Consider the following 22,661-nt stretch of genomic DNA (forward strand, 5'->3'; position numbering starts at 1 on the left):
CAGTTCACCATAGTATGCTGCATCAATTATTAACAGAGTTGTAAATACTATAATATATACAGTAAATACACTTTACTGTAGTATGGTGCAAAAACACTCTAGCATTTAGTATAAATCACTATAGTAATTTTTCTTGTGGGTTCTACCTAAATATATATGTATGTTCTTTGAATGTTATATTTGCATACTGTTGTTAGCTTTTTTTATATTTCTGTTTTATTTGGTTCATTTTTTAATTTAAACTTATTTTACTTCTAATTGTGCTTTTATTCTATCAAGTTAATACAGCAAATTTTATTAAATACTTTTAATTAGTTTTATATAATCTTTTTTTTTTCTTGTTCAGCGGTTTTATTTAGCAAAAACAGCCCTGTATTTATCATTTTATCAAATACGTTTTATCATTTTATCAGTATCTTCATTTAGCCTCCACATTTATGGATGTCATTGTAAACATAATTTAATCTTGGCATTTAAATAGATACTGTAATAAACCTGAATTATAACCTGCTAGAACACCACATATTTTTACCACTTTTTGTGTGTGTCTGCTTTTTAAACAAGAGCAAAGACTGTTGTTGGTAATGAGACACAAGTGGATTTTGTACAACTGTGATTAATTGTTTTTCTGCAGACAGATGTCGGACAGAAATCCTCTCGAGTCGCCTGTTATTGTTCAGCACTCAAGGGCACAATTATTATAGACACAACTGTGTTTGTAGTAAATCACTTTCTGTGTTATTCTCTAAACCTTCTCTAAACCTTTATATCACGGTCACTTACAGTATGAACAGTTTGATCAGTGCTGTTTGCAGAGACTTTTCTATAGTCGTTTTAATGCTGGTTAATATGTAAGCTTATTTTCACCACATAATAATAATAAAATAACTTGCAGTTCTTTGAAATAAGTCAGAATTGTAAAAAAATATACGCTTGCGTACAGTGCATTCGGAAAGTATTGATGGCGCTTCCCTTTTTCCACATTTTTTTATATTACAGCCTTATTCCAAAATAGTTTAAATTCATTTATTTCCTCAACATTCTACACACAATCCCCCATAATGACAATGTGAAGGAGTTTTTGAAACTGTTGCAAATTTATTAAAAATAAAAAAGCTGTAAAATCACATGTACATCAGTATTCACAGCCTTTGGCGTGCAGCTGTATATTGAGCTCAGGTACATTCTGTTTCCACTGATCATTCTTGAGATGTTTCAGCAGCTTCATTGGAGTTCACCTGTGCTCAATTCAGTTGATTGGACATGATGTGAAAAGGCATACACCTGTCTATATAAAGTCCCAGGGTTGACAGTGCATGTCAAAGCACAAACCAAGCATGAAGACAAAAGAATTATCTGTAGACCTCTGAGACAGGATTGTCTCAAGGCACAAGGCTGGGGAAGGTTACAGAAACATTTCTGCTGTTCTGAAAGTTCCAGTGAGTACAGTGGCCTCCATCATCCGTAAGTGGAAGATGTTTGGAACCACCAGGACTCTTCCTAGAGCTGGCCGGCCATCTAAGCTGAGTGATCAGGGGAGAAGGGCCTTAGTCAGGGAGGTGATCAATAACACGATGGTCACTCTGTCTGAGCTCCAGTATTCTTCTGTAGAGAGAGGAGAACCTTACAGAAGGACAACCATCTCTGCAGCAATCCACCAATCAGGCCTGTATGGTAGAGTGGCCAGATGGAAGCCACTCGCAGCCTGGAATTAGCCAAAAGCCATCTGAAGGACTCTCAGACCATCAGAAACTAAATTCTCTGGTCTGATGAGACTAAAATTGAACTCTTTGGAGTGAAGGTCAGGGTTTATGTTTGGAGAAAACCAGGCACTGCTAATCACCAGGCTAATACCATCCCTACAGTGAAGCATGGTGGTGGCAGCATCGTGCTGTGGGGATGTTTTTCAGCAGCAGGAACTGGAAGACTAGTCAGGGTAGAGGGAAAGATGAATGCAGCAATGTACAGAGACATCCTGAATGAAAACCTGCTTCAGAGCGCTCTTGACCTCAGACTGGGGCGATGGTTCATGGTCCAGCAGGACAATGACCCAAAGCACACCGCCAAACTATCAATGGAGTGGTTTCACAACAACTCGGTGAATGTCCTTGAGTGGCCCAGCCAGAGCCCAGACCTAAATCCTATTGAACATCTCTGGAGAGATCTGAAAATGGCTGTACACCGTTGCTTCCCATCCAGCCTGAGCTTGAGAGGTACTGCAAAGAGGAATGGGCAAAAATTCCCAAAGACAGTTGTGCCAAGCTTGTGGCATCATATTCAAAATGACTTAAGGCTGGAATTGCTGCCAAAGGTGCATCAACAAAGTATTGAGCAAAGACTGTCAATACTGATGTACATGGGATTTTCAGGTTTATTATTTTTAATAAATTTGCAACAATTTCAAAAAATCTTTCTTCACGTTGTCATTATGGTGCATTGTGTGTAGAATTGTGATGAAATAAATGAATTTAATCCATTTTAGAATAAGGCTGTAACATTAAAAATGTGAAAAAGGTGAAGTGCTGTGAATACTTTCCGGACCCACTGAATATGCATGTTTATGTTGAAAAACAACAGTAAAGTAGCACATAGAAAAGAAATGTATTTGCTGTTTTTCAATGTAAACACGCGCTTGATGGACCTATCTTTAGAATTCCGCCCTAAATGACTGATAACTCCACTGATAGTCCTGGCCTAAATTACTGATAGTTCCATCCTAAAGGACAATAGCTCCGCCTAAAGAACACATGGCTCCATACTAAACAACTGATAGGCCCACTCTAAATGATTGATAGCTCCGCCCTAAAGGACATATAGCTCCACTATAAATGACTGATAGGCCCACTCTAAATGACTGATAGCTCCGCCCTAAAGGACATATAGCTCCACTATAAATGACTGATAGGCCCACTCTAAATGACTGATAGCTCCGCCCTAAAGGACATATAGCTCCACTATAAATGACTGATAGGCCCACTCTAAATGACTGATAGCTCCGCCCTAAAGGACATATAGCTCCACTCTAAATGACTGATAGGCAAACTTTAAATGACTGATAGCTCCGCCCTAAAGGACATATAGCTCTACCCTAAATGACTGATGGTACAGCCCTAAATACTGATAGTCATGCACTAAATGACTGATAGCTCCATACTAAATAAAGCTGCGGTCACACTGGGCTTTGTGTGTGCGAAATTCTGTCATACTGCGCTGTGAAAAGGGGCGGTATTAAACAAAATTATTAGCCATTTAAAAAAAGCAAGTGATTGCTCCATGTTTTAAATTTCTATCCAGAGAGGTCCTGTTTTGATCCTCGATTGGTCTCACGCAGTCAAGTGATGCGATTTCACAGGTCAGAGTTCACCAAGCTTGAACTTTGCACCGCAGCGAACTGCGAAACTTAACTGCGTTTCCGGTCTGACACATTCGTGTGCGTATGAATAGAAGTCTATGGGAGGAAAAGCCCAGTGTGACCGCAGCTTTACTGATAGCTCCACGTTAAATGACACATAGTCCCGCCCTAAATGGCTGATAGCTCCAACCTAATTGACTGATAGCTCCGCCCTAAATGGCTGATAGCTCTGCCTGAAATTACTGATAGCTCCATCCTAAATGACTGACAGCCCAACCCTAAATTCCTGATAGCCCCGCAATAAATGAATGATAGCTCCACTCTAAATGATATATAGCTCTGCCCTAAATGACTTAAGTGATTCAAAGTTTATGAGGGCAGATGAAGTGCATAGATACATCATTTATAACAAGCACTACTATATACACACACAAATTTTAGTAAATTTGGATTTCATTGTGACTTTAATACTGAATCTGTATCTCTCCAGAGCACTGTCCTTCATCCAAGTGATCAACGTGGGTCAGCGTTTCCTGGTGAACCGCGTCCAGGATTATATCCAGAGTAAGATCGTCTACTACCTCATGAACATCCACGTTCAGAAACACTCCATCTACCTCTGCCGGCACGGAGAGAGTCAGCACAACGTCCAGGGCAGCATCGGTGGAGACTCTGAGCTCTCTAGCAGAGGAAAAGAGGTACTTCACCCTCTCTCAGTTCAGTTCATGCATAAATGAGTAAAATATGACTAATTTAAAGTCTGCTTGAACTGGAAGTTGCTGAGACTTTTATTTTAGTATTTTGATGTACTGGTGGTTCTAATTGAATATTGATTAGGGGGTGTGGCTTTTTTTTGTGCTTCATTCCCTTGTAGCAAACTAACGGTAAGAAGGGCGTGGTTAAGAATATTGTGTCTAAAGCATCAAACTGACATCACCAAAAAAGCAGCCAATCCAAACGCAAGACTCCAATGCTCAGAATTTGATTGAAGATTACCAAAACAAACTTTTTTTTTTTCCCAGTGGATGAACTTACACTAATGAATCGTTCACCTAAAAGATAACAATGTATGCAAAATAAGCATAGTAAATTTTGATTTCTCACGGACAATAATACGTTTTATAAGTAAATTAATGGGTTTTTTATGCATCAAAACTAAAAGAAAAAGTTTGCTGATTACACTAGCTGGGTTTCCGTCCATAATGTGAAGTGAATCAAGTTTTTAGAGTGGCTGATTGTAGTATTGGTAACCTAGCAACCAACAGTAAACAAGGCAAGCATAAAGATTAGATTTTAATGTCTAAAAGATTTTGAAATTATATTTGCCTTTTATTTTTTCTAGATTTATTTGAGTTCAAGAGTTCACACTTAGCTGATGATTGATTATAAATCGTGTTTGGCATGCTGTCCTGGGAGAGAGCCCTGAGCTTATACGATCCTCGAGCCCGGGCTCCCTTCCGTTTGCAGGGCGAGAGGGGAGTTTAAACTCGGGTAGATCTCAAGAACTCACTACTGTTTTTAGCTAATGACCATAGATGAATTCCTATGAAGAGATAACTGCTGACTAGGAGCACATCCATGGTGCCAATTTGGTTTAGTCCTTCAACTTAAGTCGCATGTAAACTAGTGACAACAGTGCTAACTACTGAGCCACCTTGCAGTCCTATCAAGAAATAGGGAGAAGTAAAACTAAATTGAATGAATTTAATGCAGGGATGGAAGGGGGGATTCTTCAAGACAAAGATGACTGAGGTGAGAAACTCTGGTTATTTGTGCTGAGTTAAGAATCATCTGATAGGTAAATCATGCGTTAGCTATTGTGGCACCAGCTGTGATCAATCATAAGCATGTGATCCTCTCGAAATTAGTTTATAAATAAACTTCACTCAATTTATTCATTAGTCTTTGTTTTTATATATTCTATTTGTTTTTATTTACTATGTTGTTTATTTGTTTTTAAACAAATTGTGCTAAATATTTAACTTGCTGAAATAATATAAAATATATATTCCTATTTCAGGTAATGTTTCATTTCAAGCAACATTTAAAAACACATTTTTAGTTACATCGCTAAAGGTTACATTTAATAGTAACCTTTTATAATAATAAGGGACAGTTTACCAAAAACTGAACATTTTTATTCTCATTTACTCATCCTCCACTTGTTCCAAACCTGTTTGACTCTATCATATTGAAAACAAAAGAAAATATTTCAAACAATCTGATCAAATCGATAGTCATTCACTATGATTTCATCCACCCCGCATTTTGGATATGCGCATAAAAAAACGGTTGATGGAAACGCCAAGATGAGCACCAAAAAATGCACATTAAAAATATGCGCATAACTGAGTAGGATAAACTTTTTATTCAATAAGAATAGATGCGATCGCCATTCAATTATAATAGACTGAACAGTTTTCTATCCGTCATCATAGATGATCAGTCATTATTATCTGACAGAGTCAATATCTCAGATACTCGTTTGCTGGCCTTGCTGAAAGATCTAAATTGGGCAGGTTTAATTTACATAATGGATTCATTTATAATGAAGGAAATAATAGCAAGTTAATATAGGCAATAATACATATTATATGTAATAAAAATCTTTTTACATGTAATAAATGTATAACACTAAATTAATATTTTACTCAAGCCATGTAATAGTGTGTGATTGCTTAATTTTCTAATAACTTTTTAATTAATGATTTCCCACATTAAATACTGTAGTAATTTAGTAAGCAAAATCTTGTTTTTAAACCCAAATTTAGCAATAGAAACAAATTAACTATTAATAAATAATTTTAAAATAATAATAATAAGTAAATATATATATATATATATATATATATATATATATATATATATATATATATATATATATATATATATATATATATATATATATATAACTAACAGCTGTGACAGTTTAGTAAAAGATAGTAGTTTATAATCAGATAATCAGTTCTATATTATATATTGTTTAAATGATAAACTATAGTAATTCATTTTAATGTGACACATTATTGTTTGCTTTTTATATTTTACAACAAACTTATTTTAACCAAGTATGATAATATTAAGATCCTAAAATTAGTTTATTACATCATACAATTAGGCGGTCTATTATGTTTTCTTTGTGTATGTGGACACATGAATAAAGTCATATGTCTTTAACCAATTATTTTTATTTACATAATTTGAGTAAATAATTATAATAATAATAATATAATATTAATAATAATAACAATAATAATAATATAATAATAATATAATAATAATATAATAATAATAATAATAAAAACAATAATAATAATAATAATAATAATAATAATAATAAAAACAACAACAACAATAATAATAATAATAATAATAATAATAATAATAATAATATACCAATAATTATAATAATAATAATAATAACAACAATAATAATAATATAATATTAATAATATAATAATAATAATAATAATAAAAACAACAATAATAATAATATAATATAATAATAATAATAATAATAATATAATAACAATAATATAACAATAATAATAATAATAATAATAATAATAATATAATAATAATAATAATAATATAATAATATAATAATAATAATAATAATACTACTAATAATAATAATAATAATGATAATATAATAATAATATAATAATAATAATAATAATAATAATAATAATAATGAAATATTATGTGCTGTCATCATGACAAAGATAAAAGAAATCAGTTATTAGAAATGAGTTATAAATCATGTTTATAAATGTGTTGAACCAAATCTTCTCTCTGTCAATCAGAAATTGGGGGAAAAATATACAGGGGGGCTAATAATTCTGACTTCAACTGAAAGTGTGTTTGATTTGCAGTTGTGTTTGCGTTGCGCATTTGTGTTAAGCGTTTCACCACCACCACACAGACAAAACCGCTTTCGTTCTCGCCCTGTGTTGATTCCCATCATGCTCTGCTTCACCACAGGCAGGTGAGGAATGTTTTTAAGCTTGTTAACTTGTCTCCCGTTCTCTTAGTTCTCTAAAGCCCTGCGTGGGTTTCTGGAAACCCAGAAGATCCCAGACCTGAAGGTGTGGACAAGTCAGCTGAGACGCACCATTCAGACTGCGGAGGAGCTGGGCGTCCCGTACGAACAGTGGAAAATCCTTAATGAGATCGATGCTGTGAGTTCATCAAACAGATCAAACGATGCTGTGATCAAACAGCGCGCCACTTTTTTGGATAGAGGCTATTTTTTGACATGTTTATTTAAAGATATAACAGAGGCAAGTAAAACATGCATGAATAGTTGGTGGTTCATTCCACTGCGGCGACTTCTGAAATGGAGACTAAGCTGAAGGAAAATGAAGAAATGTTACTGTATCGTGCAGTTCCTTAATCTGAGTCAGATGTTTAATGAAGGTGTATCATGTTTTACTGCTTAACCACAACAAGAATAATTGCGCTGTATAATCCTTATTGGGTAAACTGAGGACAGTAAAAGCCTGCTTCCAGTACTGTAGGAAATAAGGTAGACATATTAATGATGTTTTTTCTTTCACAATTACAAACTTAAGTTATTGCAAAATATCTGAATTGGTCATGCTGAAGGATTTGTGCTGCTTTACCAGGATTAATATAGTAAACTAAATCTATGTACAGTAAATAACATGAATGAAATAAAGGGAACACTTTAGTTTATGACCAATTCTCACTATTAACTAGTAGCTTATTATTACTATATTATTAAGATATTCATTCATTCATTCTCTTTTGGCTTAGTTTTAGAGGTCACCACAGCGGAATGAACCGGCAACTATTCCAGCAAATGTTTTATGTAGGAATGCACCGATATGAATTTTTGAGCTGCTATCGATAAAATGTTAATAATAAGCAATACATTTTTTAGATTTGGAGGCTGATAGCCGAAATATTAGCCGATAATCATAAATATTTAAAATGTTTATATTTTTGTACAGTGAACAACTGATTTTATTTTAAGACGTTCATAAATATGTGAACCTGATCTTAGTTCAGCTCAGTCAAAGCAAAAAAAAGCAATAATTTTAAAATTGCATGGCGATTTTATAGACCTAAATTCATGACTTCACAGAAATCAGCATGCCAAAAATAAATCATTTCCTTTTCTTCGCGTAGCAAATTAACATGCAACTTCACTGTTGCATAAAAATAATCGGTTAAACGACAAAACGGGATTTAATTAACAAACAAGTGAAATATATTTTTAATAAAACGAAAACGAGAGAACTAAGAATTGAAACCAGCTCAAATGTTCTTGAATCGAAAGTCTTCATGTACAATTGTTAGTCATTTGACCAGTTTTATTACCGCATTCCCGCATGATTCTCTTGTGCTTACAAGCCTGGCAGTTCTGTACAATTACGTAATTTATCGGCCTAATATTGATATCGGACCGATAACAATACATTAAAAATTTGCATTTTTTTTGGCCAATATTTATATGGCCACCAATATATTGTGCATCTCTAGTTTTATGCAGCAGATGCCCTTCCAGCCTCAACCTAGTACTGGGAAACACCCATGCACACTCATTCCAATTTAGTTTATCCAATTCCCCTATAGTGCAAGTGTTTGGACTGTGGGGGAAACCGGAGCACTTGGAGGAAACCCATGCCAACACGAGGAGAACATGCAAACTCCACACAGATATGCCAACTGGCCCAGCCAGGACTCGAACCAGTGACCTTTTGCTGTGAGGTGACAGTGCTAACCACTGAGCCACGATGCCGCCCCACTATTAAGATATTAACTGTTTATAAGTACCTATTAACCCAGTACCTAAAGCCAATTACTACCTTAATGATGATTTATTCACGGTTAAGTGTGCTAAAAGCCATAGTTAATGGTTTATTAATAAATAAATAAATAGAAATAAAATATAAAATTTGACCAGAATAAAAATAAAAATTTGACCAAAAATAAAATATAAAATTTGAAAAAAATAAAATAAAACATTTGACCAAAATAAAATATAAAATTTGACCAAAATAAAATAGAAAATTTGACCAAAATAAAATAGAAAATTTGAACAAAAATAAAATAGAAAATTTGACCAAAAATAAAATAGAAAATTTGACCAAAATAAAATAGAAAATTTGAAAAAAATAAAAAAGAAAATTTGACCAAAAATAAAATAGAAAATTTGAAAAAAATAAAAAAGAAAATTTGACCAAAAATAAAATAGAAAATTTGAAAAAAATAAAATAGAAAATTTGACCAAAATAAAATATAAAATTTGAACAAAAATAAAATAGAAAATTTGACCAAAATAAAATAAAAAATTTGACCAAAATAAAATAGAAAATTTGAACAAAAATAAAATAGAAAATTTGAACAAAAATAAAATATAAAATTTGACCAAAATAAAATATAAAATTTGACCAAAATAAAATATAAAATTTGAACAAAAATAAAATAGAAAATTTGACCAAAATAAAATAGAAAATTTAAACAAAAATAAAATAGAAAATTTGAACAAAAATAAAATATAAAATTTAAACAAAAATAAAATATAAAATTTGAACAAAAATAAAATATAAAATTTGACCAAAATAAAATATAAAATTTGACCAAAAATAAAATAGAAAATTTGACCAAAATAAAATAAAAAATTTGACCAAAATAAAATAGAAAATTTGAAAAAAATAAAATAGAAAATTTGACCAAAATAAAATATAAAATTTGACCAAAAACAAAATAGAAAATTTGAACAAAATAAAATAGAAAATTTGACCAAAAATAAAATAGAAAATTTGACCAAAATAAAATAGAAAATTTGACCAAAATAAAATAGAAAATTTGACCAAAATAAAATAGAAAATTTGAACAAAAATAAAATAGAAAATTTGAACAAAAATAAAATAGAAAATTTGAACAAAAATAAAATAGAAAATTTGACCAAAATAAAATAGAAAATTTGACCAAAATAAAATAGAAAATTTGAACAAAAATAAAATAGAAAATTTGACCAAAATAAAATATAAAATTTGACCAAAATAAAATAGAAAATTTGACCAAAATAAAATATAATTAAAGTAAACTATCTCTACTGGTTGCCATTGAAATATTCAGTTTTATTCACTTTAACTTTATTAACTTAAAGTCTACAACTAAATACTAAAAAATACTAAATAAAAACTAATAAATAACCAAATTAATAAAATTAACTCACATTAAATGGAAAATATAAATAACCTAATTTAAAGTATTGGGGCAGCACGGTGGCTCAGTGGTTAGCACTGTTGCCTCACAGCAAGAAGGTCACTGGTTCGAGTCCCAGCTTGGCCAGTTGGCATTTCTGTATGGAGTTTGCATGTTGTCCAAAAATAATTGGACAAAGTTTCCCAGTACCGGGTTGCTGCTGGAAAAGCATTTGCTGCATAAAACATATGCTAGAATAGTTGGTGGTTCATTTCGCCTTGATAAATCAGAGATAGTATCAATAAAAACGAGCAGCTGTGATGCTAAAATAAGACACCTTTGTGATTTAGTTGTTTAAATGTGTGTTTATGTTCTGTTTCAGGGCATCTGTGAGGAAATGACATATGAGAAGATTAAAGAAACATACCCGGATGAATATTCCCTCAGAGACCAGGACAAATATCATTACAGATACCCAGGAGGAGAGGTGAAATGTCTTTTTACATTTCATTTGCTTGACATTTATATGTTGTTATTTCTGAAATGTTATTATATTTTCTAAATGTAATTGTGTTGCAATGTTTTTTGTTTTTTTATTGTGACATTCACACTATGTTCTATAATTATTTTAACATTTATTCAAATTAATTGTCCTTACTGGATACACTTTATTATATTATTATTCTTTGTATATTATATATTATACTTAGATAACACTAATTAATGGCCCATTATTAATACCTATTTACCTCTTTTACAAAATTTAGGAGAAATCTTTTGTGTCTCCAGAATGTGTCTGTAAACTTTCAGCTCAAAATACCCATCAGATTATTTATTATTATACAGCTCATTTTGCTGTATGAGTATACAGTAGTTGTTTTTGGAGCCTGTGGCTTTAAATGCAAATGAGCTGCTTCTCCCCGCCCACCGTTCCCACGTGTGTCTGCTTCTCTTGCATTACATCAGATAAACAGCAGTCAGTGACAGAGACAGACTATTCTATGTTATTATAGAAACATGGCACCTGTCAATCAATTCAGTTGGCGGGAAAAACTGCACTCCTACATTACATTGTGGTGGGCCTTAGAATCACTGGGATTTGGATCTTATTTTAACATTAGGAAATTTTAAAAAAAGAGACTTATTGTGTTTATTTCACCCCAATATGACAGTCGACACACTATACCAACACACACTTCCGTCCTAACAGCTTAAAAAAAGATGCTTTTCATCATAAGTGCCCTTTAATATTATTAATGCATTTATTAACTGTCAATAATCTTGCAAAACATTTATTAATCATAGTTCAGCATTAACTAATGCATTATTAAAATCCAAAGTTGTGCTTGTGAACATTAGTTAATGCACAGTGAGTTAACATGAACTAACGTTATTTAACTTAAATAGCATCAACTAACATTAAAAAAGATGAGTAAATACCAAAATAAATGTATCACTGAGTGTTTGTTCATGTAGTAGATACATTAACTAATAGACCATTATGTTCAAGTGCTTTTATTATTTTTGATTATTAAATTCATATTTTGCTGTAATGTAAATCAGACATCTTTTGGCCCATTTCCGCTGAGTGGTACAATACGGTATGGTATAGGTCATCTTTATCAGGCTTGCGTTTCCACTGCTAAAAGGGTACCGATGGTACTCTTTTGGTGGACGTGGTGTACGACAGAAAGTCTCAGTCGACATCATTTTCACTCGAGAAAATGTCAAAGTAAAGATGTACGGGTCGTTCACATATCATATGAGAAGCACTTCTCACAAAACAGATGCTTTATACCAGTGTTTCCCAACCCTGTTCCTGGAGGCACACCAACAGTACATATTTTGGATGTCTCCGTTATCTGACCCATTAACTTCAGGTGTTGGAGTCTCTTCTGATGTTATGATAAGTTGATTCAGGTGTGTTTGATTAGGGAGAGGTTCAAAATGTGGACTGTTGGTGTGCCTTCAGGAACAGGGTTGGGAAACACTGCTTTATACACTTAAATACTTGTGTATAAATGTTTATTACTAATCTTTCTATGAACATGATTTGATTATAACTGCAGATCAATGACAGTGCGAATTAGCCTACTGTAACATCTGTGATTACATGAAATAAATAAATGCAACATATATGAACACATACAGACCCTTAGAGTCTCTGATATGTTACCAACTACAGAAAAACTATATTTAGTCCTTATTTGGGTTCAAAAACGACACGCAACATACAGCCCACAGTCAGTGCAAACCCCTCATCTGTATCCTTAATGTTCAGCAGCACATGTAACCTCTGTTAGAGAGTCATTTCGTCATTCTGAGTTCATAATAGTCCAAAAAGGTGATGATAATAGTTAAACATGCAGTTTGTTCATGGTTTAGGTTGCTGAAAGAATCATTTCCTCCTTTGTTTTGTTCCGGCTTCTCCTTTGTTTCTTTTCCGCTCTTCACTTTTGTATTTGTCCGTTTCTGAAGGGATTGGATGTCAGAACACTTCAATAATCACGCGCATGTTGTTATTATCATCAGCTCATGAATTTTGCTATTTCAAATATAGACGTGCGGCGAGTGCAAGCGAGAAAGTGAAACCGCTCGCGCTTTTAGACAGCCTCATAAAACAACAGGAAACGGCAGGTTTTGTTCTTCTTGGCTTTGTGGCTGTTCATGAAGACGACGACAAGGTTTGTTTGTGCTGGGGTCGACCATGGCTTGTTATTATATGTATATATTACTACGGTTTAATGTCTCAGCTGTGTATTTAAAAGTGGTGTTTCCTTTGTTTTGTTCTCTAGTGACGTATCTCTGTAAACCAATAGTGTTCATTTGCGCGTTTAGCTCTGCCTTTTGGTACCCTTTTGTCATGCTAGGTTCCATTTTGTTTGTGCTACCCAAAAAGTGGTATGGTACGGTTCGTTTTTAGGTACCTTTTGACAGTGAAAATGGCCAATAAAGGGTACCGACCCGACCCGTACTGTATCGTACCACTCAGTGGAAACGGCTCATTTATGACTTGTAAGCAATGTTTTCTTAATACAGAGCATGGGTGTCAAACTCAATTCCTGGAGGGCCGCAGCTCTGCACAGTTTTGCTCCAACCCTAATCAGACACAGCTGATCCAGCTCATCAATGCATTCGAGACTCTTTTGAACACCTTGATTGTTTGGATCAGCTGTGTCTGATTAGGGTTGGAGCAAGACTGTGCAGAGCTGCGGCCCTCCAGGAATTGAGTTTGACACATATGCTATAGAGGTTACATTTCTGAGATTTTATTATTATTATTAATATTATTATTATTATTATTATTATTATTTATGTCAATGTTTTGCTGCCATGCTGAATTTTTAGCGTCATTACTTATGTTAGAACTGCAGCGCTGATTTTCAGGCATCATTCAGTTTTGTCTCTCTTGTCTTGCCGTAGTCGTATCAGGATCTGGTTCAGCGCCTGGAGCCGGTCATCATGGAGCTGGAGAGACAAGGAAACGTGCTGGTGATCTGCCATCAGGCTGTCATGCGATGCCTGCTCGCATACTTCCTGGACAAGAGCGCCAGTACGACACACACACACACACACATTTACAGCTGTCTTTACATCTCACAAACGTAATTGTTTTTATACTGTACAAGCTGAATACTCTGTCCTCCTACACCTGAGGCTGATCCTCAAAGAAAGCTAGCTGCATCTTTATATTTGCCATATATTTCATTCTCTGTGATTAATGGTCTGTGTTCCTCACGAGGACAAAAATGTCCCCACAAGGTCAAAATATACTGGCCCCACAGTGACAGGAATACAAGTACACACACACACACACACAAAAACACACACTCACACAGCATCAGACAGACATGTATGCATACACACAGCATCGCCAGACATACAGACAAACAGACACACACAGCATCTAACACACCACAGAATTAGACACACGCATACACAAACACACAGCATCAAACACAGACACACACACACACACACACAGCAGTATCAGATACACACACACACACACACACACACACACACACACAGCATTAGACAGACACAGCATCAGACATACAGGTTTGGAGTACAGTGATGTTGTGTTTATGTGGTGTGTGTTTGTGCTGTGCTCAGATGTGCTCATATTTGTGTGTGTGTTGTTGTGCAGATGATTTGCCGTATCTGAAGTGTCCTCTCCATGCGGTGCTCAAACTCACCCCGGTGGCTTATGGTATGTGCTTTCATTACCTCTACTTTTTTCTGATTTGGGAAAGGGGAAAAAATATTGGGAACCATAATAATATATAAATATTTAAATTGTATAATGCATATTAAATAAATAAAAACTAAACAAATAAGCAATCAAAACTAATTAAATAAATAAAAACAAATATAAAGTAAATGAATGGGGCGTCGTGGTAGCGCAGTGGGTGGCAGTGGGTTGCCTCATGCAAGAATCTTGCTGGTTCGAGTCTCGGCTGGGCCAGTTGGCATTTCTGTGTGGAGTTTGCTTGTGTGGGTTTTCACTAGGTGCTCCGGTTTTCCCCCACAGTCCAAACACATGCGCTATAGGGTAATTGAATAAACTAAATTTGCTGTAGTCTATGAGTGTGAATGCAAGAGTGTATGGGTGTTTCCAAGTGATGGGTTGCAGCTGCAATGGCATCTGCTGTGTAAAACATATGCTGATAAGTTGGCGGTTCGTTCCGTTGTGGCGACCCCTGATTAATAAATGGACTAAGCTGAAAAGAAAATGGATGGATAAAATAAATAAATGTTAAATAACTACAGGGGAGACAAAATTATTTAAAAAAAAATTCATGTTTTTTTTTTTTAAGAAAATTATTCTGTCAATCAAGGCGGCATTTATTAAATGTAAAAAAAAAAACATTTTAAATATATATATATATATATATATATATATATATATATATATATATATATATATATATATATATATATATATATATATATATATATATATATATATTTCATTTTTTTCAACAAATCAGAACAAAAACATTTACAAATGACAACATAAAAAGCATAAGGACATACAATATAAGTGCCAAGGTCACTAAATACACTCTTATTTACATCAGATCCTGCCATGCAAAGTGTTAAGGGTTACATACAGTATCAAAGGTAGAAAATCTCAAAAAAAGGGGGGGGGGGTGGGGGTTCCAGATGCATATAAATAAAAGCAAGATTTCCCATTTTCAACGAGAGATTTAAAAAAAACACTACAACAATAGTTTTAATAACTCATTTCTAATAAGTAATAGCTAATATCTTTTTTTTGTGCTGCATAATATCTGACTAGATATTTTGCAAGACTCTAGTATTCAGCTTAAAGTGCAAATTTAAATTTCAGCATTTGTATTGTTTTGTTTTCTTTTGCAGGCTGTAAAGTGGACATGTTTGACCTGAAAGTAGAAGCTGTAAACACACACCGGGACAGACCTCTTGTAAGAAATGCATATGTTTTTCCAGATTCAAATGGCACTTATTATGCAAAAATCACTTTCATAAGGGCTTTAAACACATATTCAGGCTCTAATGGTGAATATTAGTTTTTATAATCACACTTGATAACAGTCTGCAGAAACACTTTAATTGCAAACAAACTGTTTATATTTTCTATTGAACAAAAAATGAGATATTTTGAAGAATGTTGGAAACTGGTGGCCATTGACAACCATGGTATTTTGTTCCTACCATGCAAGTCAATTTAACGGAGCTGCTTAGAGGTGTGACATGCGTTATTATATATTTCTTTTTTGTTTTTTCATGATCAATACTTAATTTTCTCATAATCTTGACATATGCAAAGTTGTTTTCTCGTGATCACGACTTTTCTCATTATCTCGACATAACAACAGTTGTTTTCTTGAGGTTACGACATATTTTTCCTGCTTATTCTGAGAGAGGATGTCCTAGACATGCTACAGTAGCTTCATGTCACATTATTTGCAGGGATTTACTTTTTAAATCCCTGCTGCTCCACACAAAACACTTAATCTGCCACTTCATCTTACACAATCATTAAGTTACATGCGGAAGATCCTGTTTTAATCAAAAAAATGTATGATGCGCTGTCATGCATTGGGAAGGTATAAATATAATAATAATAATAATAACAATAATATATACATGCATAAATGGATGGATGGATTGATTGATAGATGATGGATGGATTGATAGATGGATGTTTGGATTGATAGATGGTTGGATGGATGGATGAATTGATGGATGGATGGATGGAAGGATGGATGAATAGATAAATGGATGGATGGAGGATGGATTGATAGAAGGATGGATGGCAATAGATGGATGGATGGATAGATATGGATGGATGGATAGATTGATAGATGGATGGATGGATGGATGAATGGATGGATGGATAGATGGATGGATTAATACTTGGATAGATAGATGGATGGACGGATGGATAGATTGATAGATGGTTAGTTGGATGAATGGATAGATGGATGGATGAATAGATAAATAAATGGATGGATGGAGGATGGATTGATAGAAGGGTGGATGGATGGATAAGTATATGTGGATGGATAGATTGTTAGATGGATGGATGGATGGATGGATAGATGGTTAGTTGGATGGATGGATGGATGGATGGATGATGGATGGATGAATAGATAAATGAATGGATGGATGGAGGATGGATTGATAGAAGGATGGATGGATGGATAGATATAGATGGATGGATAGATTGATGGATGGATGGATGGATGGACGGATGGATAGATTGATAGATGGTTAGTTGGATGAATGGAAGGATGATGGATGGATGAATAGATGAATGGATGGATGGAGGATGGATTGATAGAAGGATGGATGGCAATAGATGGATGGATGGATAGATATAGATGGATGGATAGATTGATAGATGGATGGATGGATGGATAGATAGATGGATGTATTGATACTTGGATGGATAGATAGATGGATGGACGGATGGATAGATTGATAGATGGTTAGTTGGATGGATGGATGGATGATTGATGGATGAATAGATAAATGAATGGATGGATGGAGGATGGATTGATAGAAGGATGGATGGCAATAGATGGATGGATAGATATAGATAGATTGATGGATGGATGGATTAATAGATGGTTAGTTGGATGGATAGATAGATAGATAGATAGATAGATAGATAGATAGATAGATAGATAGATAGATAGATAGATAGATAGATAGATAGATAGATAGATAGATAGATAGATAGATAGATAGATGGATGGATGGATGGATGGATGGAAGCAAAAACATCAAGTTGTAATAATGAGAAAACGCATGGCCTCTTAGGATTTCCGTTTCAACATTCTTCAAAGTATCTTCATTTTGCATTCAACAGAAGAAAGAATCTCCTAAAGGCTTGAGTCAGTGATCCTATTTGATTTCGATGAAATGATCAAAAACGATCCCTTTAACAGTGTTAGTGGAAAATCAAAGCATCTTTACATCAGTGAATCATTTAGTAACATGTTATTTTTCCTCTTCAGGGAACTTCATCGTAATTTTAGAGCGTGCATCTTTTAGTTATTGTGTTAGTTTGTTCAGCGTGACTGTGGATGTTGTTGGTTTCGTTGTGATATTTTTGTCGTCTCCAGTAAATGAGTGACAGTGTGTGTCTGACTGTAGGTGTGAGGTTTGTGAGTCTGCGGTCAGACACTCAGGCTGTTGTTTTTCTGCTTTACTGTAGAGGAAGATGAGATCACGCTGTTATTTCTTCTTCATGATTATAGCTGCGGCTCTGAGGGAGTTTCCCTGACCAGACTCAGCCTTCATTTAACTCTGAGCGTCAACATGTTCAACTTCCGCTCTGATTTATTTAAGGGCTCCTGTTTTATGTGGAAAAGTGGGTGTATTTTGCACTTTTGAACTAAGAGATTTTGATGTCATAATGATGACACACTGTGAATCTCACGAGAACCATCATACTGTCTGGATTAATTGATTTAAAATTAGCACTAATTAATTTTTTAAAAAAGTCAATTTATCATAAATCAAAATAATATATTTTTTTAAATAGCTAGATGGCTGGATGGACATGTTTATTTGTTCATTTATTTATTTGTTTATTTAAAATGAGCTATAATCATTATTAAAATTGATCATTATCAATAATAATAATAATAATAAAAAGCTAGATGGATGCATGGACACAATTGTTTGTTTATTTACTTATTTAAATTAGCATTATGTAAAAACATCGAACATTTTAATTATCAAAATAACTAAATAAAAGAACTAGATAGATGACATTCAGGACGAAAGGACAGATGTGTTTATTGATTTTAAAATAGCATTAATTAATATTATTTAATTAATATTAATTTAATTAATATTAATATTAAATATTAATATTAATAAAATAAAATAATAATAATAAACAATATTGATATTATTTAATATTATTATTATTAATATTAATGTTATTAATATTATTTAATATTAATATTATTTATTTTAATATTATTTAATTTATTTAATAATATTATTTAATATTTAATTTAAACACTGAAAACTGAACTACACTGTTCCAATTTACTATGACCTTTTATGTGAAGCTGCTTTGACACAATCTACATTGTATAAGCGCTATACAAATAAAGGTGAATTGAATTGAATTAATATAAAACAAAATAGATAATCTTTAATAAAAAAACTAGATGGATGAAAGGACATTTATTTATTTATTTATTTATTTATTTATTTATTTATTTATATACAAATTGCATAAATTAATATAAAATAAAAATTATTCCTTGTCATCAGTTGAAACATAAATAATAAAAAAGCATATACCATGTAAGTGATATTATTTATTGATGCGTTTATTTATTTATGATTTTAAAATAAGTTTAAAATAATATAAAATCAGTCTGGATCATGTCATTTAACTATTGATCTCATTTATATTTTCTTCGTTCATTTAAAAAATAGAGAATTAAAAAAATAATAATAATCAGACTACGTGGATAAAGTTATTTATGTATTTGTTAGACATTTAATAATAATACTATTTATTCATCATGCATTTATTTGTAGTCAGCAATCTTTGAAAAGAGGGCTTATCATCAAGCAGAGCTTCTCCACAATGTCATCTGTAGTTTTAAATTGCACGAGCCCTTTATATTTTAGTGAATTCTGATTGGCTGTCAGTGTTTATTAGCTGAGAAAAAAAGATTCTGAAAGTGATTTCAACTATATCGGTCCTCTACATCTTTATCATTATAGTTCTGATCTGAACTATGTTATTGTTTTACATTCAGTATGATAGTAGGGCTGCACAATATATCATAAAATTAGCATTATTGCAATAGTAATAAAATGCAATATACATTTGAAGTCAGAATTGAATACCCTCCTTTGAATTTTTTGTTCGTTTTTAAATATTTCCCAAATGATGTTTAACAGAGCAAGGAAATTTCACAGTATGTCTGATAATATTTTTCTTCTGGAGAAAGTCTTATTTGTTTTAAATTGAGCTAGATAAAAGCAGTTTTTAATTTTAAAAAAGAAAAAACATTTAAGGTCAATATTATTAGCCCCTTTAAGCTATATATTGTTTCGATAGTCTACAGAACAAACCACCATTATACAATAACTTGCCTAATTACCCTAATCTGCCTAGTTAACCTAATTAACCTAGTTAAGCCTTTAAATGTCACTTTAAGCTGTATAGAAGTGTCTTGAAGAATATCTAGTTAAATATTATTTACTGTCATCATGACAAAGATAAAATAAATCAGTTATTAGAGATGAGTTATTAAAACTATTATGATTAGAAATGTGTTGGAAAAAAAGTCTTCTCTCTGTTAAACAGAAATTGGGGAAAAAAAATAAACAGGGGGGCTAATAATTCTGACTTCAGCTGTACGTATCCCAGACATGTGTGACAATTACATTTATTTTACGCACTGGTTGTTTCAATAACCTTGACCAATCAGATGGGGCATTACTACACTGTAAATAGGTTGTGATTTCAAGGGTAAAAATCTGTAAAAATGCTACAGTACAAATCTGTAACCTGGTTAACAGTATGTTTCCTTAATATATACAGTGAATAACTGTAAGTTGACTTTCCCAGTCAGAAGTGCACATCACTTTTTATGCTTTTGGTTGACATTACTGTGGATCTTTTTAGTTGTTTCCCCATCAGTTATGTACATTAGAGGTTGATAAACAATGTTTATTTCATTACTTTAATTTTATCCGTGTTACCATACTGGTGTTTAGTAGCTGTGTGAATGACACTGAGCACCTACTACATATTAATACACTTTTCTGCTTGTGGGAAAAGTTGTTAGTGATGAGCTTTAATTCATTATGTAACTTCCTCATCACCACCTGCATATGGCTGTGTTAACGTGTTTGTGTAACAACAGATGTGTACATGTTGCTAATTCAAAATACAGACATATTACCTCTATAAATTAATAAAATACGGTAGTTTACCGTAAAAATTAGAAATTACTTTTACTGTATTTTTGACGGTAAAGTACTGGCAACCACAGCTGCCGTTTTTTTTTTTACCGTAAATTTTACGGATTTATTTTTTACAGTGTATCTTTATCCCCGGCTTCCCAGTAGTTGTTGTTCTGCTCTTTTTCTGGAGCAGCCCAAAGCTGAAAATCAACACTAATGGCGGGAAAATAACAGCCAATCAGAGTCCGAATGTCTGCAGAGGTTTTCACTCATTCATAGTGTTTTAAAGACTAAAGGTTTCCAGCTTTTTGGTCTGAATTGGAATCAGTTATATATGAAAAATATCTTTTACCTGTTTATTTTAATATCATTAGTTAAATGATTTAAACACGTAGCTAATAAAAATCACATTTTTCTAGGGAAATGTTATATCGTAAGAAATATTGTTATGGCAATACTTCTCAAAAATATCACATTTCTTCAGTATCATACAGCTCTAGATTTTACAGCTCTGTATTTATTGCCTTCTTTATTTTTATCTTTATCGTAATCATGCTTGGTGTGAACAGGGCTTTTCATAAGATGTAAAATAAGTCTCTGATGTCCCCACAGTGTGTATGAGAAGTTTCAGCTCAAAATACAGCACAGATAAGTAAGGGATAATCAAAGGCTTGTTGTACGTTAAATTAATTTAATGCACGACGTGGAGGCGAAGGACTAGATGACGCACAGCGGAGTGTGGTCGCCTCCGCGAAGTGCATTAAAATCCTTTAACGCACAGCAAGCCGTTGATTATTCGGCTTATTCCATGGTCATTTGCCAAGGTAGGCGTAAGTTTAAATAGTTTGCTTTTTGCAGCGCAATATTTGTCCGAATTTTTGTCCGTTTTTACATGTTAGATTTTCTAGTCCCTCCACTGAATCAGCAGTGACAGGCTGACAGACAGGCTGACAGACAGACAGGCTGACAGACAGACAGGCTGACAGACAGACAGGCTGACAGACAGACAGACAGACAGACAGACAGACAGACAGACAGACAGACAGACAGACAGACAGACAGACAGACAGACAGACAGACAGACAGACAGACAGACAGACAGATAGATAGATAGATAGATAGATAGATAGATATAGAGAGAGAGAGAGTGTGTGTGTGTTCTGTTTATACCTGCTAATATTAAGATGCAATTTCATTAATCCAATCACAGGTGGACAAATAAGACATTCCCATTCACACCTGGAGTGTGTTTCCAGTCACACATGTTTCTATTGTTTACTTTCTCCCAGTTCTCTGATGAGGGAGGATCTGAATGTATATTGGCTTTCTCTTATCTTACCTTTAATACTGTGAAAGCTGGGCTACCTATAGCAGAATTTCTGCGATTTACATTTCATAATCAGCATACAAATCTTAATAAAATAACCATATCAATTACATAACTTAGGAATATGTTACGCTTTGGCTAATGAAATTGATAATTTATTTCCTATCAACTTTAAGCCCTCACACTTTAGTTTTAGCATGCTGTTTTTATTAAAATCCCTTTAACAAATATTTTTTAAACATTTAAAGTAAATAAATCGTGTAATTATGCTTCTTTGTAATTAAAGTATTAGGTTAGGCAAACTGATCTCATGCAATTGAACTAACAAAAAGACCGCGATCGCTGCATTAAGTAGAATAAAGT

General features: G+C 33.2%; 1 protein-coding gene across 1 annotated transcript in view; it reads left to right on the forward strand.

Annotated features, from left to right (window-relative positions):
- The window catches only part of pfkfb2a (6-phosphofructo-2-kinase/fructose-2,6-biphosphatase 2a), a 41,297-nt gene that overhangs the window by 14,035 nt on the left and 4,601 nt on the right, over window positions 1-22,661 (forward strand). The window contains 6 exon segments of the mRNA XM_056449576.1: window positions 3,843-4,050; window positions 7,387-7,533; window positions 10,914-11,018; window positions 13,955-14,084; window positions 14,682-14,744; window positions 15,917-15,981. Of these exon segments, the coding sequence (XP_056305551.1) occupies window positions 3,843-4,050; window positions 7,387-7,533; window positions 10,914-11,018; window positions 13,955-14,084; window positions 14,682-14,744; window positions 15,917-15,981 (718 nt within the window).

The sequence above is a fragment of the Danio aesculapii genome, chromosome 23 (genome assembly GCF_903798145.1).
Source record: "Danio aesculapii chromosome 23, fDanAes4.1, whole genome shotgun sequence".
NCBI classification, from domain to species: domain Eukaryota; kingdom Metazoa; phylum Chordata; class Actinopteri; order Cypriniformes; family Danionidae; genus Danio; species Danio aesculapii.